The sequence below is a fragment of the Gopherus evgoodei genome, chromosome 7 (genome assembly GCF_007399415.2).
Source record: "Gopherus evgoodei ecotype Sinaloan lineage chromosome 7, rGopEvg1_v1.p, whole genome shotgun sequence".
NCBI classification, from domain to species: Eukaryota; Metazoa; Chordata; order Testudines; family Testudinidae; genus Gopherus; species Gopherus evgoodei.
The window spans coordinates 121,833,391-121,860,337 of NC_044328.1; the positions used below are offsets into that span (position 1 = coordinate 121,833,391).

General features: G+C 43.3%; 1 protein-coding gene across 19 annotated transcripts in view; it reads right to left on the reverse strand.

Moving 5' to 3' along the window:
- MITF (melanocyte inducing transcription factor) overlaps positions 1-26,947 on the reverse strand; it is a 173,800-nt gene that overhangs the window by 75,020 nt on the left and 71,833 nt on the right. For 5 of the 19 annotated variants that reach the window (XM_030568156.1, XM_030568166.1, XM_030568163.1 and 2 more), the window contains exon 3: positions 15,936-16,000. The exons of 10 other annotated variants lie outside the window; for them this stretch is intronic. In XM_030568156.1, coding sequence (XP_030424016.1) covers positions 15,936-16,000 — 65 coding nt within the window. Of the gene's footprint in view, positions 1-5,923; positions 6,010-15,935; positions 16,001-26,947 lie in introns of those variants that run through there. 4 more of the 19 variants (XM_030568168.1, XM_030568170.1, XM_030568165.1 and 1 more) reach the window with 2 other exon arrangements.

Consider the following 26,947-nt stretch of genomic DNA (forward strand, 5'->3'; position numbering starts at 1 on the left):
AGACTGCACGAGAATGCGCGAGGTATTTACAATGTCCACGATTGCAGTATTGATCTGAGCAGGGTCCATGCTTGCCGTGCTATGGTGTCTGCACAGTTCACCCAGGAAAAAAGGTGCGAAACAGTTGTCTGCTGCTTTCACGGAGGGAGGGGTGAGGCTGTACCTAGAATCACCCGCGACAATGATTTTTGCCCCATCAGGCACTGGGATCTCAACCCAGAATTCCAAGGGGTGGGGGAGACTGTGGGAACTATGGGATAGCTACGGGATAGCTACCCACATTGCAACGCTCCAGAAAATCGACGCTAGCCTCGGACCATGGACGCACACCGCCTAATTAATGTGCCTAGTGTGGCTGCATGCACTCGACTTTATACAATCTGTTTTACAAAACTGGTTTATGTAAAATCGGAATAATCCCGTAGTGTAGACGTACCCAAAGTAAATGCTATTTTGATAAACCATAAGATTCAGGATCTTTCTACAAATGCAGGAGGTGATGTTATTAAATTCCACCTACTGAAACTGACCAACAGACCCATCTTTTAAACTGACAAATCATTAAATTGGTTATCAATATTCTAACAAGTGTACTTCAGCATGGAACACAAGTAGTTGGGTTTGTACAACAAATACATTTATGATCACCACAAGCTACTTTGATGAACCATAAACTGCCTGACTCTTATTTGCTATTTTGAGCCCCAGAGAAATTACTGATTACAGTTTAATGAATACAGTCCAAATTGTGTTTTCTGTCTCTATGGATGGCTGGAAGATCTGAATGACTATACATGTTACCCATAATGTAGATGGTCAATATTATATAAAAAAAGGACACTGACTTTTTTTTTTTTAAATTACATTATTCTAAAAACCCAAATTCCTTTACTATGTTACTAACATCAGATTATTAAAACCAAACATTTTCAGAACCTAATTTACCTTTCACTATTTATGCAGTTGGTTTAGGTCTTTATATGTGTCTCAGCTCAAACAAACAAACAAAAAATAGACTAGACAGTTTCTAGTCAGTCAATTTGGCTTGCAGCTTCTTAAGTGTCAACAGAATTTTGAACGGTCTTGGTTGCAAAGACTAATTTAGGTTGGATTCTTTTGTTTAAAACATTTCCAAAGAAATTTCTAATAAAGAGTTATGAAATATTCCTGTCGACCTTAGATTTAAAAAACTATTGTTACAAACCTAAATTATGGGCTAAGTTTTACTCAACCATGTCTCTATCTAAAAGCTTTTTCTGAAGAAGACACACAGTAATAATGTTTCAAAGAAATATGGATTGACATTCTTATTGTTTTGCATTTGTACAGCACTTAGCACAATAGGGTCCTGGTCCATGACTAGGCATCCTCAGCGCTACAGAAATATAAACAAACAACTCAATCTAAGCTCTTGAAAAATAAAGGTCCTCATTTTCAGTCAGTATTCCGTGTTTATGGGAAATAAAACCTCGTATGTCTTTTGCCTAGAGTGGCACACAACCGATAACCCAAAGCATCTACATGGCAATCCAAACATTTAATATAACTCCCCAAGACACAGTCAAGAAACGTAAGGACGTCCTTCACAGATGTAACAGCCATTCAACAATTTTGACAGTATAGGAAATCCAAGCTGCAGCCATCACCTCTGGATGACTTGTGGAAAATGGGAGCAATCAACTAAAGTCCCTAAACAATCTTTATTTTTATCCAGTGAATGTGGTAAAAGTGATAAATTAAGGTAACACGCCTTTGTTTTCCAGTTTGTCCCACAATTTTTGAGTAGTGAGAAAAGTGACACGCCCAAACCCTTTCTTCACTGTTCCTTTTTTCATTTGTTTTGCTGAGCCTTTGAACTATCTGAAGCAGAGCTGTATGAAACGCAGTGGTTTAAATTCACAGGAACGCTGTAATTTGTCCCTTCATACTTGTTTCACACACTAATACTTATATTTAGCTCTGGATTTGCCCTCCCCCTACACAGCACCAAGTTCTTCCCCTTTTCCAGGTTGAAATGGTAGGTTGTTTGGGTGGAACTCACCCACACAATATCAATCTAGGACGGTTCAGAGTTCAAAAACAGGTCCACTAGTTTTCTTGAACCGCTAGGCCAGGGGTAGGCAATCTATGGCACACGTGCCGAAGGCCGCACCCAAGCTGATTTTCAGTGGGTCCTGGCCACTGGTCCAGGGGGCTCTGCATTTTAATTTAATTTAAATTTTAAATGAAGCTTCTTAAACATTTTAAAAACCTTATTTACTTTACAAGCAACAGTAGTTTAGTTATATAATATAGACTTATAGAAAGAGACCTAAAAACGTTAAAATGTATTACTGGCACGTGAAACCTTAAATTAGAGCGAATAAATGAAGACTCGGCACACCACTTCTGAAAGGTTGCCGACTCCTGCACTAGGCAAACAGGTATAGAGTTTTGAGTTTGTAATTGAACTCAAAGCCAGGCAAGCAGAGGGTTTTGTGTCAAAAGAGCTAGAGTGAATAAGTATTGGAAGGGCTCCCCCTAGTCCCTGCAAGGATTAAATTTACAATATCCCTTCCTATTTAAAGTTCAGACCAACATGGCTTAAGATGTTTTAAGCCAAGGAATTAGAAAACAACTTATTCTTGCTATAGGGTCCAAGAAATGGATGTGTTTGAAATGCAGATAATAAAATCATTGTTCTGCACAATACTCTGTTTTGTAAATAGCTCCAGACTGGCTAGCTAATTTGGGGCTAGCTCTTGAGCTTCCAGAAGTCCACAGTACTTCAAATAAGCAACTGATTGATAGAAACAAAGACATATGAACCTTAAGAGATCTAGTAGAAAAGAGGCAATGACAAGGCCACAAAATGAGCAGATTAGTATATTTCCATCCTGAAATGTTACTCCACACTCTTCTGGGTAAAAGAAGGGGTAGAACTTTCAATGAAGGTATTAAAAATGCTAAAACGTGAGCCCTGCCACATTACTCTACCAAAGGAGAAGACGACTGCAGAGGGCAAAAGTTCAGAAAATAAGCATAGGTTACTAGACTTACCATTAGGCCATTCGGGGACAAAGATCCGATAAAACTTGCTTACCAGGAAGTTGTTACTCCTTTATAACCCTGAACAACGATGATAGGGCTTTCAAGAGCCCCAAGTATCTGAGAAAAATCTTACTAAAGCTCAACTATTTAAGTTGGAGTGAGAGCACACACAAAAAAGCGAGGCCACTTGCCACCCTATGCTCCTGTGATGACTTAAAAGCAGTCCAGCCTTAAAGGTTTAGGTAAGAAATTAGCCTAGCCAAAACTTTTAGTGTACAAAAATATCAAGCCAACAGAAGCAACAGAGATGGTTAAGCACAAAGATTAAACATTCCAAGAAATCTACTGAGATCTGTGTCCTTATGAGGCCGAGAGGTAAGAGAGAATGCACAGTTAGAAAAACTTGCATTTAAGGTCTTCCATTTAGCCGGTCCACACTGACTTAGGCCATGGCTACACTAGCACTTTACAGTGCTGCAACTTTTGCACTCAGGGGTGTGAAAAACACCCCCCGAGCGCTGCAAGATACAGCGCTGTAAAGCATCAGTGTAATCAGTGCCGCAGCGCTGGGAGCGCGGCTCCCATGGCTGCAAGCTACACCCGTAAGGGATGTGGTTTACATGCAGCGCTGGGAGAGCTCTCTCCCAGCGCTGCCGCTCTGACTACACTCACACTTCAAAGCACTGCCGCGGCAGTGCTTTGAAATTTCAAGTGTAGCCATAGCCTTATACAGAGAGTGCCTTATGTTCTGTACTGACTAGGAACACAAGTGGATATTCACATTGTTATTTCTACCTTGATCTCAATTTAAAACATTCATTTTAAACTGGAAATTTTTGTTTTATTTTGTTTGAGCCAGAGGTGTTATCAGAAGAGAACTGATAAAACCTTTCCCATTCATGTGGCTCTGATATTCTGTTTTTGATTAATTAAAAACTTCAGCACCACAAATTAATTTGTATTGATTCAGGTTTCAGTCTCTCTATACAGAGGAAAAAAAATCCAGAATGAAGATTTCAGACTGACTTTGCATGACATAACCTATACTCACATCAACGCCCTCTCTCTCTCTCACACACACACACACACACACACACACACACTTCCCTACTCGATTGATAACAGTGAAGCTTCTGATTGCATCTTAAATGCCAGTGGATTTTGAAGGCTGAAGGCTATCCCATGGAAAAAAGATAACGAAGCACATTATAAAAGTTATAATAAGGGAGAAAAGATTGTTAGGAGAGTGATTTTGTACATAACAAATTACTACAGGGTTCCCTGTAGCACTTTGTACTTCATTCCTAAAACTTAATAATTGATTGTGGGTTATAGTGACACTTCACTCCGCAATTCTATTGGCTGCCATGGCTTAAAGTACCAATGGGGGGGGGGGAGTCTTGGCACGCTGCTATGTCCTTTCCTGCCAAGGACAGGGCAGTAAAACTGATAAAATTACTCTTATAATGGCTGATATAGGTCCCCACACCATACATTTCCTGCTGCTTTGATGCAGGAAACCGACATTTTCCACATTTGAAAATGACATGTTCATGAGATAGGCTGCCTGCTATTGCCCTTGCTTCGCTGCTGATAGGAACACATCCTCCTCCCTCCCCTTTGCCCCCCCCCCCAATGTTTTCTGTGTTCATCTTAAACTACATTTGCTCTGAGCTGCTCTCCTCCAACTACACCATTTAAAGTCCATCAAACAGTTGGACGTACTCTCAGTACAGTATGCAGCAAAACTGGTGTGTTCTACAGTGGATGCACCTGGGTGTTTTGTCAGCAGGTGCAGGATTAAAGAATCTTTCAAAAAGCCAGTTTGGGGAGGGGAAAAAAAATCTGCAGGTGAATCAAAATGAGTTTTTATAAAGAGACAAAAAAAGAGTCTCACAAATAAGCAATTAACTGTTGAAACAACAGATGGACTTATCCAGTAAAGTATTGATTTTTTTAATTAAAAATTCTAGTAAATAGTTGTGTACTAAGTATTTTTCCATTTTTTTCTGCCAGTCTTTAAAACACACCTTCACAAGCTGCTGAACATAATGCGTTTCCATCTTAATGAAAACCTCTCTCATGACCTGAGAGCATTCAGTAAATAATTATTAAGCTTTGGCAGTAGCTTTTGCATGAGTCTTGACTTAATAAAATGCCATAAGTTGATTTGCTTGAATGCCTATTCACTTGGGGACACAGCTTTCAGTATTGTTTAGAAAGCTTTATCACCATATCTCTAAGCAGGGTAAATGTAAAGAGGCAATATCTAGAAGTTGCAAAGGTCACAGTAATAAAGGATTTTTCAGTTTGTATGTTAAAAGCTCAGAGGATAATTATAAGTTCAAAATACATAAAAGAGACTTTCAAATATACTGGGTAAAAATAATCACTATAAAATCATGTAATATTGATATCTGTTATATACTTCAGTTTAACCAGGAGATGTCAGTAAACAAAACAAAACAAAAAAAACAACCAAGATTTTCAGGAAAGGAAGATTTGCCATACATGTATATCTCTGTTCAGATGCATTAAGAAATGAGTGTTAGTATAATAAAATCAGTATAATAAATCAGAAACACAATTAATCATGTTATCCCAACCCACATATTACATTTATATCCTATATCGAACCCTGCTTTAGCCCAACCACCAAGTTTTGTTTAACAATTTCAAAAGTCATTAAAAACAAATTAAAGCATTTCTAGGTTCCCCCTACCGAAAGCTGCCAACGCTGTCTTAGCCAGTCAGACACAGCTGTTGTAGCTTCAAGCGAGGTGACAAGGACATGTTAACAAGCACAGTATTTTTAACTCTCAGAACAAAACCTCCATCACAATCAATCAGACAGTTGTTCAGAGTGCTGTTTCTGAAATAAAGTCTCACTTACAGATAGAAGCTTTCAAAGGAGCATGGCATGAACATCTGAACTCTAAGAGCATCCATCTTCCCCCCCTCTCCACCTCTTTAAGGTGTTCTGCAAGCCCTTGGAGAAGAGTGAAAGTCAAACTAAGTTCTGGCAGTGGATATGTCACTAGGGGTGGCTCCAGATAAGACCCTGGCAACTCCAATCCAAGCAGAGTTCTGTGCCAGAATGGTGCCCTAGCGTCTGTGTGCATCAACAGACCTGTTTAATCCAGCACCTACCTGGGGGAAAGAGCTGCTTGTCACAGTAAAATGAAAAGCCTCATTTAAAAGTGAATGGGAAGAAATTCAGAATCAGGGTTCCACAAGGTGTGATATACTTATTTCTTACCAACAACATGTTAAACTACTGCACACGAAGTATTTGATCAGATCATCCCAGAACAGTAGATACACATGCTGTGCCATGATTTGAAGAAATAAAGCTTGGTTTGTAGCATTAGGGTCCAATCCCACAAACACCTATACACAAAAGTCACTATACTGCTCGTAGGTCCACTGACTTAATGAAACTTTAGCCAGATATTGGGGGGAGGAGGGGAGAGAGAGATAAGAGATGGTACCGAAAGCAGCTATCCCTTTCACAAATTAATGGCCTGGCCACACAAGCACTAATGCTCACTCACTCTGCAGTTGGAGAGCACCAGCTGGCAAAGGATCCCCTAGCAACCAGGACTTTCATAGGAATTGAGCTCCTCAGGAGACCAAAGGGGCCCGGAGAAGCAGATAGGCCCAGGCGGGACAGCAACGGTAAGTGATCTCTATTTCTGCTGGCTTCTGGGAGATGAACCCCTTCTTGCTTCCACCATGGGATAAACTCTGTTATCCGTTAGAACAACTTATTGAAACATTGTGTGTGAAAGCTTGGAATTTACTGCTCCTTAGGCAAATGCAGCCTGTGTGTGGGAAGACATGGCCTTTAAATATATATTTTCTTTAAAGTGTAAACCATTTCCACCTTCCAAGTTTAAGAAAAGGAAACCAGGTGATAAGGATATTAGCTGTAACAAACACTGTAGTCAAAGCTATACGGATGTCATTAGTTGACTCCATTAGTACTGTTACAGAACCTATTTTAGCTGTGTTTGAAAGACACAGGCCATGTCTACATCTAAAATTTTGCAGCGCTGGTTGTTACAGCTGTATTAGTACAGCTGTATAGGGCCAGCGCTGCAGAGTGGCCACACTTACAGCAACCAGCGCTGCAAGTGGTGTTAGATGTGGCCACACTGCAGCGCTGTTGGGCGGCTTCAAGGGGGGTTCCGGGAACGCGAGAGCAAACCGGGAAAGGAGACCAGCTTCGCCGCGGTTTGCTCTCGCGTTCCCGGAGCCACCCAGCAAACCGCAGGGAAGGAGACCTGCTTGCTCGGGGTTCCGGGAACGCGAGAGCAAACCGGGAAAGGAGACCAGCTTCGCCGCGGTTTGCTCTCGCGTTCCCGGAGCCACCCAGCAAACCACAGGGAAGGAGACCTGCTTGCTCGGGGTTCCGGGAACGCGAGAGCAAACCGGGAAAGGAGACCAGCTTCGGCGCAGTTTGCTCTCGCGTTCCCGGAGCCACCCAGCAAACCGCAGGGAAGGAGACCTGCTTGCTCGGGGTTCCGGGAACGCGAGAGCAAACCGGGAAAGGAGACCAGCTTCGCCGCGGTTTGCTCTCGCGTTCCCGGAGTCACCCTGCAAACCGCAGGGAAGGAGACCTGCTTGCTCGGGGTTCCGGGAACGAGAGAGAAAACCGGGAAAGGAGACCAGCTTGATTACCAGAGGCTTCCTCCTTCCACGGAGGTCAAGAAAAGCGCTGGTAAGTGTCTACATTGGATTACCAGCGCTGGATCACCAGCGCTGGATCCTCTACACCCGAGACAAAACGGGAGTACGGCCAGCGCTGCAAACAGGGAGTTGCAGCGCTGGTGGTGCCCTGCAGATGTGTACACCTTCAAAGTTGCAGCGCTGTAACTCCCTCACCAGCGCTGCAACTTTCTGATGTAGACAAGCCCACAGAGGCAGAATCCCCAAAACAGAATAGAGAAAAACTGTTAGGTAAGGTTGACTTCCAGCTTTCCAGCAATTGCAAGGTGTCAAAAAATAATTTTAAAAATGTAGCTGACTTTAGTTGATATTCTCCAATAAACTTTCAAAGCCATGCACCATGAGAACAAACTTACGCTTTTCTTTCACAGGTATCTGCTATAAGTTAGCTTTAAAGATTTGCCTTTCACTTGAAAGTCTTATTAGTCACCTTGTTAAAGACTTTTCCAAGCAATTCAGACACTACTTTCCTGTTATCAGTAGGTACTGATAAAAAACATGTTTGCAATAAACAGACTACACGCTACAATAAAAGCCAAAGGTGGTAAAATGGAGCAGCCAGCAGATAACACTGCCCTGATAATCTCTACAGTTTAGGAGCTTTGTAATGTAAAATTTACCTTCTTTATCTAGGTAAACAAATAGAAAGATAATCCTGTCGCCAATGAGGTAGACAAAACGTTTGTTAATTTCACTACACTACAGCTTTACAACTGGTTGGCCTTAAAAATCTGACCTCATGTCATTTAGTTAAAAGAATAAATGAGTTATGTTAATTATCACTTGACTCTTGGGACCTGTAAACTCACTCCTGTGAGCAGCCCCACTGAACAAAAAACAGGAATAACTCAAGTTGAGTGTTCTCAGTTTCTGCACTTAATTGTCATTTATCAGAACCTCTCCAAGGGGGAAAGAAGTTCACAGTGGTGTAAAAAGAACAGGAGTACTTGTGGCACCTTAGGCCATGGCTACACTTACAGCTGTACAGCACTGGGAGTTATAGCTGTCTTCGTACAGCTATGTAGGTAAAGCGCTGCAGTGTGGCCACATTTGCAGCATTTGCAGCGCTGTTGGGAGTGGTGCATTGTGGACAGCTATCCCACATAGCACCTCGTCCCATTTTGGCGCCATGGGTTATGGGAAGGGGACGGAAGGGTGTGGGTCATTCCGCTTCCTGTCCCAACACCCCGTGGTGCATCACTTCACATCCCAGCAGTGACAGTTTTTCCGTCCACATTTGGCGCCATCGTGAGTCTCTGTGCAGCGCGATTTCTGTGGGAAATGGAGCCCAAGCTGCTGAAGACTTTGCTGATGACTGTCGCCAGCACATCACGTTTGGCAGTTGAGCTATTCCTTCAGCTCCAAAGTGACAGTGAGGAGTCAGACGATGATATCGAGTCGCCTGATGCGTGTGACACTAAATTGCTTGTGGCATTCACGGAAATGCTCAGCGCCATGGAACACCTCTTTTGGGCTTGGGAAACAAGCACTGAGTGGTGGGATCACATCGTCCTGCAAGTCTGGGATGACGAGCAGTGGCTGCAGAACTTTTGGCTGAGAAAAGCCACTTTCATAGGACTGTGTGCTGAGCTCGCCCCCACCCTACGGCGCAAGGACACGAGATTGAGAGCTGCCCTGCTAGTGGAGAAGTGGGTGGCTATTGCAATCTGGAAGCTGGCAACTCCAGACAGCTACCGATCGGTCAGGAACCAGTTTGGAGTGGGAAAGTCGACCGTTGTAATCGTGTTGATGCAAGTTTGCAGGGCCATTAATCGCATCCTGCTAAGAAAAACCATGACTCTGGGGAATGTGCAGGACATTCTGCATGGCTTTGCACAAATGAGTTTCCCTAACTGTGGAGGCGCGATAGATGGGACACATATTCCTTTTCTGGCACCACCCCACCTGGCATCCGAGTACATTAATCGCAAGGGGTATTTCTCTATGGTTCTCCAGGCGCTTGTGGATCACCGCGGGCATTTCATTGACATTAACACAGGCTGGCCTGGAAAGGTGCATGATGCACGCATCTTTCGGAACAGTGGCCTGTTCAGGAAGTTGCAGACCGGGACTTTTTTCCCAGACCGCAAGATCACAGTAGGGGACGTCGAAATGCCCATTGTGATCCTTGGAGACCCCGCTTACTCGTTAACGCCTTGGCTCATGAAACCGTATACAGGGAAGCTTGACAGGAGCAAGGACCAGTTCAACTACAGGCTGAGCCGGTGCCGAATGACTGTGGAGTGGGCTTTTGGCTGTTTAAAAGGGCGCTGGCGATCTCTGTACGGGAAGCTAGACTTGGGGGAAAGCAGCATCCCTGCGGTTATATCCACGTGCTGCACCTTCCATAATATTTGTGAAGGGAAGGGTGAAACATTCAGTCAGGCATGGACCTCTGAGGTTCAACGCCTGGAGGCTGAATTTGCACAGCCAGAGAGCAGGGCTACTAGAGAGGCCCAGCACAGGGTTACAAGGATTAGCGAAGCCTTGAGGGAGGAATTTGAGGCTGAAAACCAACAATAATGTTTGGTGCCTTGCACGGGAGTGAAGTGCAGTGGTTACAATAGTAGGAATCTGTTTTTCCTAAAATGATTTGCAGTGCATGCTTCTTTCCTGGGCTATGGTATCTTTCACTTTCTGCAATAATAAAGACTGCTTTCAAAGACAAGAATTCATTTATTGAAAAGAAAATAACTTTCTTAGAGACACACAACATTTTGGGAACCTAAAAGGGTAGGGGGGTAGGGTGGTGAACTGTACAGTCACAGGTTTGAATATGTCCTGTCCGGAGTCCTGTGCAATGACTGCTGCACTTCAGGATGAAAATACTGCATGGCGATGGGGGTTGAGTGCAGAGGGTAAGGGTCGTAGTTCTCAGGGCTGGTTGGTGAACGTACAGGTGTTGGGGGCAGCTGGTGGTGGTAAGAACCTGGATGCTGGGAAAGGGGGTTTGGAGCTGTCATTGGGGCACAAGGGAAAGAGCTCTGGGATGGGGGGGTGAGAGGGGGGTCGGCACGGTAGTGCTCTGCCTGCATGGCTACGAGTGACTGGATACAGTCCGTTTGGCATGCCAGGATGCTTATCAGCTGCTTTTTGCTTTTCTTCTTAGCTGCTGCGTTTCTCTGGTGGAGCATGCTTTCCCTTTGTCTCCAGCCCTGCAGTTTTTTACTCTCTCTGGCAGAGTGATCCATAACTGCTTTAAGCATGTCCTCTTTGATTTTTTGCAGCTTTTTCCCGAGGTTTTGTAGCCTCTGCCCAGTGGATGATATGGGCAGTCCAGTAGTCAGGGACACTGTTCAAAAGACAAAAATGGGAACAGTTAAAACAGGACACAGGCTGCATTGTTTATAATCTCACCCAGACAGTTATTCCCACACAGTGAAGGAGTTAACAGTCTTCACTTTAGCATACTTTTCCCATACCAAACAGAGCGCACCTAACCCACAGGAGGCAGGAAATGGTGAGTAATGATAGCTTCAGGGATGTGCAGGGGTTTCTGTGCCTTGGGGAGAGCAAAATGCTGCAGGGGGCACCTACACTGAACACTCTCCCAACACTTTCCACAGGAATTAATCCTGGAAGATCTCACTGCTGCGGGTAACCTGGGAAGGGGGAATGATTGCTTCTGGGATGTGCAGGGGTTTCTGTGCGTTGGGGAGAGCAAAATGCTGCAGGGGGCACCTACACTGAACACTCTCCAACCATTTTCCACAGGTGTTAATCCTGGAAGATCTCACTGCTGCGGGTAACCTGGGAAGAGTGGGAGGGTCTTCTACAGCAATGCAGATTCTGCCCTGACCTCTATGCAGCTTGCCTGTGTGTAGCAATGGTCCCTCCACCCCTCGCGGCACAGTGGCATGGACGCGTTAGCCTGACTGCGACAAGGACCGCAGTGGCTCTCCCTATAAACTTGCGCAAGTGCATTGCCCACGCTCTGGCAGAAACTTTTGAAGAGATTACCGAGGCCGATTACCGCAACGTGATAGATCACATCCATGGGCTATTCCACATCTAGGCATGCATGCAGCCATAACCCCCCCTTCTCTCCCGAAACATTTCCATCCTGAAACTAAAAGCTGCTTACCGGGAACCCGCTCCTCTGCTTGTCCTTCTCCAACTAGTTCCAGCTGCTGCGACTGGCTACCTTCCTCCTGGCTTGAGAAGAGCTCCTGGCTGCATGCCTCCTGGGACTCCGGGGTGTCTCCCCCCACCCCAGTACCCTCACTCTCCGTTTCCTCAACCCCCTCCCCTAACCCCTCCTCCTCTCCTTACCCCTCCAACCCCCCTGCCGCCCCCCCCCGCTCTGAAGTGTCCATCATGGTCGTCGGATTGGCAGTGGGGTTATCCCCAAGTATCGCGTCCAGCTCCTTGTAAAAACGGCAGGTCGTGGGGGCAGCATCTGAGTGGCGGTTTCCCTCGCGAGCTTTGCAATAGGCACTCCGCAGCTCCTTTACTTTAACCCTGCACTGCACCGTGTCCCGGCCATGGCCCCTTTCCAGCATGGCCCTTGAGATCTGCCCATAGGTATAATTCCTACTGCTGGAGCACAGCTGTGACTGCACAGCATCCTCACCAAAAACACTGATGAGGTCCAGCAACTCAACATTGCTCCATGCTGGGGCTCCTTTACCGCGTGGAGGCATGGTCACCTGGAAAGATTCACTGATTGATTGCACTCCACACCTGGCTGAGCAAACAGAAAGGGGATTTTTAAAATTCCCGGGGCATTTAAAGGGTGGGTCACCTAAGCCCAGGGCAGTAGAGTGCGAACTGATGAGCAGAGTGGCTGAACAGGCATTCTGGGATACCTCCTAATACCCTGGAGGCCAATTACAGCACTTTTGGTGGCCACACTTGCGGAGCAGTGCTGCATCACCAGCGCTGGAATCCTTATACCACAAGCAGAGCAGGAGTACAGCCAGCGCTGCAATCAGGGAGATGCAGCGCTGTATGTGCCCTGCAAGTGTGGACGGTGAGTGAGTTGCAGCGCTGGTGGTGGGTTTACAACACTGCAACTCTCCAGTGTAGCCAAGGTCTTAGAGACGAACAAATTTATTTGAGCATAAGCTTTCGTGGGCTACAGCCCACTTCTTCGGATGCATGGAATGGGACATATATTGAGGAGATGTATATACGCGTACAGAGAGCATGAAAAGGTGGGAGTTGTCTTACCAACTCTGAGAGGTCAGTTAAGTAAAGAAAAAACTTTTGAAGTGATAATCACACTTCTTATCAAACTGTACAGACAGTTTGATAAGAAGTGTGATTATCACTTCAAAAGTTTTTTTCCCCTACTTAATTGGCCTGTCAGAGTTGGTAAGACAACTCCTACCTTTTCATGCTCTCTGTACGCGTATATACATCTCCTCAATATATGTCCCATTCCATGCATCCGAAGAAGTGGACTGTAGCCCACGAAAGTTTATGCTCAAATAAATTTATTAGTCTCTAAAGGTGCCACAAGTACACCTGTTCTTTTTGCGGATACAGACTAAACACGGCTGCCACTCTGAAACCTGTTACAGTGGTGTAGTAATTCAGGAACTAAATTCCTCTGTTCATCCTGGATTCTGTGTTTACTGACTTAACTTGTTAAAACTGTGTTTGATAATTTCTAAAGAATTCAAAGGTTCCCTAAATCTCATCATCTCTTTACACACATGACATCCTGGTTCAGTTGTGTTGAACAAACAGGACTTTTAAAAGTTAGAAAAGGAAATACTTATGTAAAACTTGATTAAAGAACCACAAACAACCACAATAATGAAAAATCACAATGCAAATTCTGTGCTCCGGTACTTTTAGATCTACTTTCCCATCAATGTGTGCACCTTATTAACAGTAGTACATGTTACACACATGGAGAAAACAAGCCCTTGCATGTTGTAGAGACAATTCTAAGATCAAAGTGATCCTTATTATACAACATACAAATTTAGCATTGCCAAATCTAGCTATGATATTTGGTATGTATCTTAAAGTCCCACTTCCTGCAGGCAAGCGATTATGCAAACAGGTCACGAAGAAAAAAGCGGGTGGGGAGGGAAGAACAAGAAGTTTCTAGCCCTCTTGGCTGCCAAGAAAAGCTTAATAACAAGATTAAAACCTAAAATCAGAAAGCAAACAAAAGTAACCTCAGATTATTTTTTTTAAATATTTTTAAGCCACTCATGATTCTGGGGGCCTGACTCATTGCTTCTGAACGCTTGGGGTTGGCCATTCAGCTAATTCTGAAGCCCTGTATCTGAGTCCTTCCATTCCTATGCCCATTGCAAAGAGTGCAGCGGAGGGGAATGCGCAGCAAACGTGGTTAGCCATGATGCCGTTGTGGGCATACGTCAGCGCCCCATGGAGATTACAGCAGCTACACACTACTCTAATTTACCTTGGACTGCCGATAGTCTGCTTGCACCTGTGGGCAGCCATGAAATGGTAGCTGGCCACACACCCCCTCCTTCCCCTTGTACAACAGGTCAAGGTTGTAAGGGGACCATGAGAGTGTTGAGTATATTGTTCGGCCAGCTCTATGCCAGCTGGGGAGTACTTCTTTGGGGAGATCTCCTTCCTTTAGCCATTACTTTATGAGATTAGAAAAAGAAAAAAAAAAAAAAAAGAGATCCCAGTGGTAACACACAATTACGTCAAGGTCTCTGGAGTGTCTACTCGTCTCCAGGTGTCAGTAAAAAGGACACTATCAACTTAAATGTAACTTGAGGGTGCAATTTTTTCCCTTTAACTTATTTTTCCTGCAGGTTAGATTGCTATAAACTGGAGGAGAATGAAGGAACACCTTCATGACGCTTTTCACTTGCTTTAAGTATTTAGCAGCAATTTGTTTAATCAGCTTTACTGTTTCTCCTACAGTCAATTTGTATCCCATGTGTGCACGTCTTTCACGCAGCAACAAGGAAGAGAAAACACATTTTTAAAAAAATTCAGAAATGTGATTGTAAAACCCCAAAAGTTAGCTAAGGGGTCTTGGGGGCAGGCATAGGGCCGGAAACATCATTTTAATGCCTATTATTTATTTAGACCATGCCATAAACTTACATGGTGCTTTATAGGGGAAAAGAGCAATGAAAGGAAGACAACTTAAGCAATAAACCTAAGAAGTCTGAAATTGGAAATTCTGATTCTTCTTCTACGGAGGCAATAAGGAAGTGAAAAAGGAGGAAACTGCCCTAGAGCAGCGGGCATTGGCAGACAGCAAGCAAAAACAAGCAGATTTTGAAAATTAGCTTTAACCATTGAGATCAGTGGAGAGGCTCGCATATACTTCAGTGGAAGTTTGATTGGATCTCTTGTGTTAGCAGAAGACTCTGTGCATTTAGAGAAATACATGTAAAAGTATACAAGTAGCCATGTTGCCTAACACCATGCTAACATATAAATCATCTCTCTCAAGGCCAGAAGGGACCATTATGATTATCTACCCTGATGATGAGATGACTTCTTGCATAAATACAACTCAAAAAACCCTCACCCAATAATTTCTGCATCAAGTCCATAGTTTGTTTGAACTATGGCATATATTTTAGAAAGCCATCTTGTCTTGATTTAAAGGCTACTAGTAACAGAGAACCCACCACAACCCTAGATATTTAATTATCCTAATTTAAAACTCTGCTCTTTACTTCATCTGAATTTGTCTAGCCACATGCACATAAGGAAAAAAAAAGGTATTAAATTAACTCTGCAGACTACTACATCCAATTAAAAAAAATGCCAGAGGATGTTATTAAGGCCAAGACTACCAGTACCACAGGGTTCAAAAAAAGAACTAGGTAAGTTCATGGAGGATAAGGTGCATCAAGGACTATTAGCCAGGTTTGACAAGGATGGTGTCCCTAGCCTCTACTTGCCAGATGCTAGGAATGGGCAACATGGGATGGATCACCTGATTACTTGTTCTGTTCATTCCCTCTTAAGCAGCTGGCATTGGCCACTGTCAGAAGAAAGGATACTGGGCTAGATTAACCTTTGGTCCAACCCAGCGTGGCCATTCTTATGTTCTAAATTATCTTTTAAGCCAGATATTTCATTTAATTAATTAAGCCACATCACATTTTAAATAAATGTATGAAAGCAAGGTTTCTGCATTATGTTTCTAGTAAACACCAAAAGATAAATGGTTTATGAATTGATACCCTGGAGTCAATACAATCAACACTCACTCACTCATCGATACAGCAGAAATAAGGTTGCATGTAAATAATTGCCCGGTTTCATTCTGGGACTCCTGCAGAACAAAACAAACGGATCAGTTTCAGAGAATGTGCGAAATGTGAGTTTACATATTAGAACGCCTGATCTTTAGAACACAGTGAAGAGCAAAAACTGATCATTACAAAAAATACATTTTAAAAATATTCCTGTTTCAGCTCAAAAACTGGCTTGATTTCAAGCAAAAAAATACTGCGCTTAACAGTTTTGTCATAGTACTGATTCAGTTTCATCGAGTTTTAGCAAAATGTAAAGACCTCAGATTTCAGTCTTTTCTTAACATCCTGCTCAGGCCTAGACAGGGTGAAGCAGATATGGAGCAGGAACATCTCTCCTTAACCTTCTTCAAAGTGCATGCACCTACTGACATTTTTAAAAAGCAGCCAAATTAACCAAAAGCATTTACTAGACACTTAATCCTTTCTGGTTGCTGACAGTATCACCCTTGAAGGACTATTTCTATTCAGAGTTACGGGTATATTTGCTGAGGAAAGATTGCCAACTCCTGAATCATATAAACAGAAATGAAAGCCAGAAAAGATTTCATTGGACGCTGAAGTTCACATCTGCTTTAGTTACTGTGACAAAAGGCAGAGGCAGGGATTTAGTTTATAACCTATAAATCCTGCAAGGATTTGATCACAAAACCTTGGTGTGAGAGATCAGGATTAACTGGGTTAAAATATTTAGATCTTGTTTATTTAGCACTCAGGACTATGGCACATTACCTGCAGAAGCAGTCACACAACTGCAGGGGCTCTCAAACTGGGGTTTGGAACACCTCCATTTCTGTGCAAACACAGGCACCAGTTTTACCATGAAGAGATCAGAAAGGCCTCATGGCTTCTCCATCACCTCCTCTCCTTCTGAGAGGAAAGATGAACGTCACCTGTGCCCATCACTGTGGTATCCAAGACCCTGATCTCATCTTCACTCATCCCTTATTCTTTACAAAGAAGAGCTGGAAGGGATAGAATTGGGATCCCCTCATCTTCTCTCAGTGAACATAAATATGGGACTAATGCTGCAAATAGTCACTGTGACAGTCTGTAGCCCTATGTCTATCCTTTTCTCAAGGCTATCATTTTGTACAAACTATGCCTTGAGATATCATCTGAAAACTTACAATTTGCTGATTATTATTGTCCTGGTTAAAGGTGTGTGGTAACGCTGTATGTAAAGTTATAACATTCTAATGTGTGACATTACTGAGACATGTTCCAAGTTTAGAAAAGCAGCCAGCTGCAAACCAGAAACAAAAGGCAAACCGATGCCACAGCCAGGTGTCAATGAAATCTTGGACCATCACTTGGTTGAGTGGCCATTCTTTGGCAGGAAAAAGGGTATGAACGAGAAGTTTACATCTTGGAAAAGTCCCCACAGACTTTGTCTCCTGAACTTCAGTTGGAGAGGACTCTCAAAGAAGAGGAAAAAAGTATAAAAGAATGGGGAACAGATGCCCCAAATTATTCCTCCTGTTCTTTCTACCACAGCAGCCACAACACGTGGTGAGCAAAGAAACAGCTTTGGACTGAGGGAGGGATCCTGTCTGAAAGGAGTTCAGCCAGACTGCTGAAGCATGTGAGACTTTTGCTTTGAATGCACTTCGCTTGTTAAGTTAGGTATTAGTTGCATTTTACCTTTGGATTCTTTTGTAACCAGTTCTGACATTTATGCCTCATTACTTGGAATCGCTTAAAAAAATCTTTCTGTAATTCAAGTTGTTTTATCTAAACGGCATGCTTGGATTGAAGTGTTTGGGAAACTTCATTTGAGATAACTGGATTGGCACATATCATTTTCCATTAATAAAATGACAGACTTTGTATGCGCTTGTGTTGTCCAGGAGAAGGCTGGGCAGTACGGTATGTATGTTTCTTGGTGAAAGTCTGGGACGGGAAATTTGCTGGTTCTGCTCTGCGGTGTAATTCATGAATGGCTGGCCATAGCACTCACACAGTATAGCTCGCAATAATTTACATGCTGAAGGTTGTCTGTGAGCAGACCAGCAGTGGTTGCTGTCACAGTGAAGCAGAGTACAAGGTACCCCAGGTTGGAGAATTGAGAGGACAGCTGTTCAACAGCACAGATTGTACCCTGGAGAATGTCAGTCACCAAATACCACCAGTTGCTCTTTGGCACTGAGCTTCTGAAAAGTCATGTTTGCATAACAGTATCCTGTATTATATGACTGGGATGGGATACTGTGGGTGGGACAAAGAATTTAAACCTAATTAGATTACATTTCCTTGAATTGTCTACAAAAATGCTGGAGGCCAGGAGAGATCATAGCAGCAGTGGTACCTTTTGGCCTTACAATTTATGAATATTTGTTCAAGAAAAAAAGAAATGTGAGTTGGCACAAAAATTCACGTATGCCTGAAGTGCAACAGCCTGTCCGTGCCTAATACATCAGAGAAATTGTTCATCTTTATAGAGAAACTGCTCCTATACTTCCACCACAGTCGTCATCAGCTGGTGTTATTGATTATAACTACTCAAGGAGGTGCTTATAATGTATGCACCTGGCTGCCCGAGAACGCATTTACAGTGAGAGATGGCTGTTTCTCTCTCATTCTGGTATGTGTACCATCCACAATTTCCTCCCCTTGTATACCCCTTCCCCAACCCTTGTATACCTTCCTCCTGAATACCAAGCATCCCCTACCATAGCAAAATATAAAAAACACACACCATGACATTGATGCAAGTAAAATGGAGGAATCCCATTCCACCATATTTTACTCTAGTGTAGATTACACATACACACCCTTCAGAAAAAGGTCTATATGTCTACATTTTTTAGACTTTACTCTGCCTACTGTTCAGACTTTGCTATTCTTCATTCCGCTTTCTATTTGTTCCCATAGTTAGTATCTTTGGTACCCTGGTGCCAACTCTCTTACTAGAGCTTGCTTGTTTTATTAAGGAAGCTATTATGAACTATTTACAGGTGGAACTGATGTAAAATGAACATGAAATGTGCTATGGTATACAAATCATGCTTATTGAGCAAGCACCACGAGCCAAAGCCACTCTGTTAATATATGCTTGTGCACATACTTGCTGATGCTTCATACAGATGTCCAGAGTTAATCCTGTTTGACAAACAGAGGCGGCCCTGCCAGTTTTGAATTTTTCTGTACTTTGCTAAAAGAACTAAAAACAAAGTCTAACTGCATACTCTCATTCACTAGATGAAGCCTTGTGTCTTATTTCACTTAGCCTGTCAAACTTCATTTAGCTATTCTCAGCTTCCTTTGCACAAGGAATTAGATTTCAAGGGTAAAAGAGGTGAGGGGCATTGGTGTAGTGGTTAAAAGAAAAAAAAAAAAAAGAGTGGGTAAACTCTTAACCTAAACTCTGTATTCTCCAAATGAGAAGTGGGTAAACGCAGTGTACCCAACTTCGCCCTCGACCACGCTGGCGGTGAAGGGTAAAATCCTGGCCCCAATGAAGACAGTTGTTTGGGTAAACGCCAATAGACACGGTCAGGGCCAGGATTTCAACTGGGGTGGGTCTTTTTTTTTTTTTTTTAAAAAAACACACACACATTGCAATTTTTTTTAAAATTACTCAGAAAATTACTTTTAATGAAACATTGTTCTGTAGGCTTTATAGCATCAAACATCAGATCCCATTTAAAGTTACTGAGTGCTCTAAGATCTCCAGACCACACTGAAGCCTATTCATCTAGCCTTTACTGCACGTACAATCCATCATAGTTTGAATACATATTGGAGAACTACAGTTAGCTTGTGTTTTATTAATTTATGTTTGCATCTCTTCTATTTGTTTAAGTACATTAGAAATCTTAATTCTTCTACTTTTTCTCTAATCTTCCATTCAATAATAAGTTAAATTGCTTAGTAATTTCCTGGGTCTCGTTTTTCAATAGTGCTAATACCAAGGTTTCCTTCAAACACGGCTACCTCTGCTCTTGTCTAGTCAATTAAAAAGAATCATCATGAATAGATTGATGATACTTCAGTTTGTCACTTGAGATTCTTTTGACTCTGCTGATTTACATACCTAGAGCCAAATAATTTATGGCCAAATCAGGGGCGGCTCCAGGCCCTAGCACGCCAAGCGCGTGCTTGGAGCGGCATGCTGCGGGGTGCTCTGCCGGTCGCTGGGAGGACAGCAGGCAGGCAGCCTTGGGTGGCATGCCTGCGGAGGGTCCGCTGATCCCGCAGCTTCAGTGGAGCCATGGGACCAGCAGACCGCAGGCACACCTGCAGGAGGTCCACCGGAGCCACGGGACCGGCGACTGGCAGAGCGCCCCCCGTGGCATGCTGCCGTGCTTGGGGCGGCAAAATGTCTAGATCTGCCCCTAGGCCAAATGCTATGGTTGAAGTCAGTGGGAATTTTGCTCAAGTGAAGAATGAAGAATTTGACCGAGAAAACAATATCTCATCAATCTTCCCTTAGTCATGTTTGGAGGGGGAAAAAAATGTGCTATGTTCAAAACAAACAGTTCACTCTATGCAAACTAGAGAGAGTCTCAATTTTAATGGCAAGGTGACAGAACAAAGCCAACCTAACTTCTGGCAAGTTGGCACTCTCCCACTAGGATTTTTCAGTGTGCAGCAGGATACTCTGCCTGTGAGTGGGTGTGGCGATAAGGCGAAATAAGCACAGCAGAGGAGAAGACTGCCTAAAAGGAGCAAGCTGATTTGTTTCACAAATTAAACATTTGAGAACAGTTCGAGAGCTGGCAACACTTGAAAACATTGGCTCATGAAATCTGGATGATGCCTCAAGAAGTTACGGTACTGAGGCAGATTATTCACCAAGGGTTAATTTCTTTGTTAATGAGATCTTTCTAGCAACCTACTCAAAACTTTAAGGGTACATTCATGTTGCAGTGTGGGTTATGATATGCAGCTTGTGTAGACACACCTGTGCTAGCTGCAGTCTAGCTTGCTTGCTGAAAATAGATGGGAGCACACTGCAGGGCACATCAGTGCAAGCTGCACAATCCCATCAGATCCCTGCGAATGCATTCTCGCTGTGCAGCCTGAGCTGAAGCTTGCACTGCGGCATCCTCACTTTGTATTTTTAGACAGAGAGCATGGGTACATCTACATAAGCCCAATTCACAGTTCAGCTGGAATGCAGATGTACCCTAAGTCAGACAGACAGGTTGTTACCCTTTGAGGGCTCAAAGTCATTTGAAGTCACCAACTGATACCACAGGCAAAATGCTACCTCCAAGCTGCACATGAAAATTCAGTGTGTAAAAAAATCCCATTCCAATTTAATGATGTACTCGGTCCATATTCTCTCATTCAGGTACAGGAAAAGTTATCTGAAATTTTAAAGGATTTCCATTGATTTGAGTGAGCTTTGGATTAGGCCCTCAGAAAACACAACACTTTAACATAGAAAATCACATGAAACTAGAATCTATTAACTCTATCAATGCAGCAACTCCTCACTTAACATCCTCCCGCTTAACATTGTTTCAAAGTTATGTCAGTGCTCAATTAGAGAACATGCTCATTTAAAGTTGTGCCATGCTTCCTTATAATGTCGTTTGGCTGCCTGCTCTGGCCACTGCTTGTAAGATTCTGTGGAAGAGCAGAAACTTTACAAGGGAGAATTGCACAAGTTCCTCTTCTCCACCTCCTCCCTCTCCCTCCCAGCCCTCCCCCTGCTTAGGACTTTGGGAGGGAAGGAGGAGTGGGGACGTGGTGTGCCCCGGAGAGGAGGTGAAGTGGGGGTGGGAAGAGGTGGGCCTGGAGTGGAGCGGGAACGGGAAGAGGCGGGCCTGGAGCATCCCCCGGGAAAGTCAGTGCCTGTTCTTCTTCAGGAAAGCTGCCGCTGCTGCTGCAAAGGTGCTTCCTAGCGTCCTTGCCTGCAGCGGGCTGTGCCTGCGTGGAGTAAGCCAGGGGCACTTTCCAACCGCAGTACTGTACAGTACTGTACAGTATATAATGCCTAACCCCAAAAAAGGTCCTTGGAACCTAACCCTCCGCATTTACATTAAATCTTATGGGAAAACTGGATTAGTTTAACAGCATTTCACTTAAAGTTGCATTTTTCAGGAACATAACTACAACGTTAAGTGAGGAGTTACTACAGTGAAACTCCACCCGTTGGAAAGTGAGCAAAACTGAGAAACACTTGAATAGCCTTTTGCTCTAAGCTCCTGCACAATAAAATGTGGATTTACTTGTAGAAATATTAATATCAAAAGATTCTAAGAAAACACATTTTATATAGAATTTGGTACACTACATTGCCGGGAAAATAAATGTCAACATGTACTGTATTGCAATTTCTTGGAACTCTCTTTCTGTGGCAACTTTCTTCTTGCCCTGTGTACTTCTGTGTATTAGTCCAGCTGAGTGAACCAAAGTTCAAAAGCATTGAACTGAAACAGCAAAGACGAAAATACATCCAATCTGACCTCTTGTTCTTTCCCATTTTATAAATAACTTGAGTGCCTAGATTTCTGTAAATCCATTAGTTATTGCTTCATAAATAATTATTGGGTTTTGGCCGATTCTGCCTTTTCTTTGACTTACTGTGTCAAGAGTACACCTAAAGATTTCTGGAGTTTATACTGAGAACAATATGCAGAACTGAGTATGTGGGTTTGGGGCGGGGGAAAAAATCTAGACGAGAACAGTCACTGTATTCATTGGCAACAGCGTTTCAGAGAGATCATTTCTTGCTGACAACTATTTGGGGTAAGATTTTCAAGAGCGTTCAGCTCTCATTTAGGCACACAAAAAATCAAGCTAGTGCACATGGGGGCAATGCACACATGTTGCTTTATCTTCCTGTGTTTTCCATGCCTAAAGATGTCCACAATTCCATTGCTGTCTCTTGTTCAGTTCATATAAACCACTCAGATTAAGATTTTTAGATTTCACCTCCTCCCCACTCTCATTATCAGTGGGACCTTTTTGTTCTTTCTAGAGTGTTCAAATTTGCCTAGGTCAAGAGACTCCATGTCTCTTTAGTATTACGCAGCTGCAAACTCAGACTGTGAGTAATAAAGTCAGAAGACTAGAAAAATTAAATCTGCAACTAAACCACACAAGAGCACTGACACTGTTTTCCATACAAAGAACTAAAACACGGGCTCTATTTGGCATTTTTGAGAGTATATTTAATGGGAGTTTCATATGATTAAAGTGATTTATGGTTGACATTGGACATGCCAGAATACGAATGGACAGAAAAACAGAGTTAGAAAAATATTTCAAGGCTAATGTTCACACACATTTTAAAATATTTACTTACTAAATAATTCCTTCCTTTTATTTCCTTTCCACAAACTCTCATGTTACTCAGTTTTACTGGAAAGCAAATGTCAATCACCTTGGTGAATATTTGCAGAAGCCAAATTTTAAGTTCTGTCACAAGTATTCACAGTAGAAATGCTTCCATCCTGTTCCAATCAGGGAACAGAAGCAATACCATGTGACTTCTCCAACCAAGCCGCATAACTGTGGATCGCTCACCGACAATCCTCTGGGGATATCCGCAGATCAAGTTTTTTAAAAAACGGCAAATAATCTCAACACAGGCATTCTGAAGCTGTGATCTATTCCGGATTACTACTGAGGCATGAGAGGTTAAATTGGTCAGATAATCTTATTCACATTGAGCAACTTAATTTTACTGGAAAATTGATACTGAAGCAAAATTTCAATCATGTAAGGTCAGCTCAACAGGAACATAAGGAAGCATCACATTTTCTCACCAATGCATGCATATGTCCAACATCAGATAACACAGTTAAGTGTGTAAAGGTCAATATATATTGATGACAGCTTATTAAGTATACATCATATGATGAGTCCATGTACAATGTTTATCATTCACTTTTAACCATACCAATATTTATTTGCTCTAATAATATTTGATGATGGTGGGTCTGTTAGTCTTTAGGGTGCTCTATCTGTGCATATATTAGTTCAAAATCAAACATCTAGAAGTGTTAAACATTTACACAAGTTGCAAAATAATGAACACTGAATGAAACAAATCACAAAGATTATCCATTGCACCAAGCTTCCCAAGTTCCATTAAGTGACCTAGGGGTCTTATCACTGCAAGGAGAGTCTATAGAGCAGCATTAGACAATGAGATAATTACGTTTTTTAAATGCACCTTTAAACTTCTTATATTTTCTGTAATTTCTCCTAGAAATAACCAAACAACACTTTCTAGGTCTGTTCAATGCCTGAATATTTCCATATACAATAATATTTTTGGCAGTAAGACACTGGATTTGATGCTCTAAAAATGCTTCCCGGTAGCTGGCATCAACACTACCCATTCTGTCACTGTAATTTGCATCTTTGGATTAGTTTCCATGCATCTTTCTCTCCACGCCTCCAAGTCCTGCTTTTTGGAAAATAAAGAAAGCAGCTAACCCTTTTCACTATGTCATCACCAAAACCCTTGTCAAAATAGCCTTGCTTTCCACCTCAATTACTGCTGCCATATGTTTTTTGTCCTATGCTCCTCCATCAAGCCAGCTCTCTTGTTTGTGCTTTTGAAAGTGTCCTCCAAGTGACTTGGCTCAGGTCAGATGGAATGTGTGGTAGAGACAAGAATTTAACCCAACTTCCAAGTGCCAGCCCTGGGCCTTAACTACAAGGTCATCCTTCCTCTGTAGCCATGAAGCAAACCCACATTTCTTTTGCTATCACAGGTGGAGTTAACAGAGCACACTTGCAAAAAGACACAGCAGAACTTTGGAACAGTGGGTGAAGCCATCAACACCTGTTAACAGGGTGGGTCAGCGGAAGAGACCTTCCAGCCCGTCACACCACTACAACAATTGACGAGATCCGCACCCTTCTATCCTGAGCAGTCACAGAGCTCTTCTCTCCTCTCACCTTTCAGCTCCTCCAAAGCACATTTTGACACACTGGTAGGGCAGAAAGGGGAAGCCTTCGTTGCCCATGCAATACCCAATCCACAGACAGGGATTTAGTCTCCAGCACCTTTAGGTGAGGGCTTAAAAGTTATTGAATGAACACGCATCTACAGTGTAAAACCGGAACCTGCATTTTTCCCCCCCTCTCAAAACGTACTGTAAAATCCTGCCTACTGGAGTCAGAGCTTCGTAAAGACATTTTGATTATTCTATTGAAATCATTTTCACATGAAAAAATAACATTCACCTTTTAAAAAGGAATTTAATGAGAATACTACACTTAGAGCAATCACAATATCCACTAGTATGGATCGTAAGCTTTTAAAATATAAAATAAAGTAAACCAATTGCTTACAGGAACTATGTTCTAGTTCCTTATTTTGCATACCGAATGTTTACTCAAAACCATAAATGTGTAGATGGTTAAAAAACACAAAACTGAAAATATTTCCTACAGCTATAACCTGTGTACTGAATGCAAAATGTCTGGAAAGGCTGAAAGAGCGAAAGCAAAATTTTCCCCAGAACAAAGAAAAGAGCAAAAAGCTCTAGGTAAAACGGCAGCAACAGCAGCTCTATGTAAATAGATATTGCAACATCAGCAGCAGCCAGAAAAATACAGTTCACATACCAAAGCGTTTTTTATGGGCCAAAGTCTATGGTGAGGTAATGGCCTTGAAAAGAATTTCATGGGAAGCATTAGCAAGTACTAGCAACAGAGACATACAAAACTATGATAGCACTATGAATTGCACGGCAGTTCTTTAAAAATCTTTGATATTAGAAATAAGATTACATCTCATTAATCTTATCTTAATTTGTTAGGAAATTTATATTCTTCTCCACCTATACGCTAAGTGAAACAGAAGAAGTAAAACAGAAGTGACAAAAGGTCATTCTACAATAAGGAACATGTAATCTTTTGGGGCCAGAAAGCACTTTGGCACACACCTTTATGTATGTGAGCAGACTCCCAGGCCATGTCTACATCTAAAATTTTGCAGCGCTGGTTGTTACAGCTGTATTAGTACAGCTGTATAGGGCCAGCGCTGCAGAGTGGCCACACTTACACCAACCAGCGCTGCAAGTGGTGTTAGATGTGGCCACACTGCAGCGCTGTTGGGCGGCTTCAAGGGGGGGTTCGGGGAACGCGAGAGCAAACCGGGAAAGGAGACCAGCTTCGCCGCGGTTTGCTCTCGCGTTCCCCGAACCCCTCTGCAAACCGCAGGGAAGGAGACCAGCTTGCTCGGGGTTCGGGGAACGAGAGAGCAAACCGGGAAAGGAGACCAGCTTCACCGCGGTTTGCTCTCGCATTCCCGAACCCCCCTGCAAACCGCAGGGAAGGAGACCTGCTTGCTCGGGGTTCGGGGAACGCGAGAGCAAACCGGGAAAGGAGACCAGCTTCGCCGCGGTTTGCTCTCGCATTCCCCGAACCCCTCTGTAAACCGCAGGGAAGGAGACCTGCTTGCTCGGGGTTCGGGGAACGCGAGAGCAAACCGGGGAAGGAGATCAGCTTCGCCGCGGTTTGCTCTCGCGTTCCCGAACCCCTCTGCAAACCGCAGGGAAGGAGACCTGCTTGTTCGGGGTTCTGGGAACGAGAGAGCAAACCGGGAAAGGAGACCAGCTTCGCCGCGGTTTGCTCTCGCGTTCCCGAACCCCCTGCAAACCGCAGGGAAGGAGACCTGCTTGCTCGGGGTTCCGGGAACGCGAGAGCAAGCTGGGGAAGGAGAGCAGCTTGATTACCAGAGGCTTCCTCCTTCCACGGAGGTCAAGAAAAGCGCTGGTAAGTGTTTACATTGGATTACCAGCGCTGGATCACCAGCGCTGGATCCTCTACACCCGAGACAAAACGGGAGTACGGCCAGCGCTGCAAACAGGGAGTTGCAGCGCTGGTGATGCCCTGCAGATGTGTACACCTTCAAAGTTGCAGCGCTGTAACTCCCTCACCAGCGCTGCAACTTTCTGATGTAGACAAGCCCCCAGAGTTCAGAGATACTACTCATTGTGTCTGATTCAACTACTACTGTAGTCAATGGGAGCCTTTCTAGAAAGTTAAAT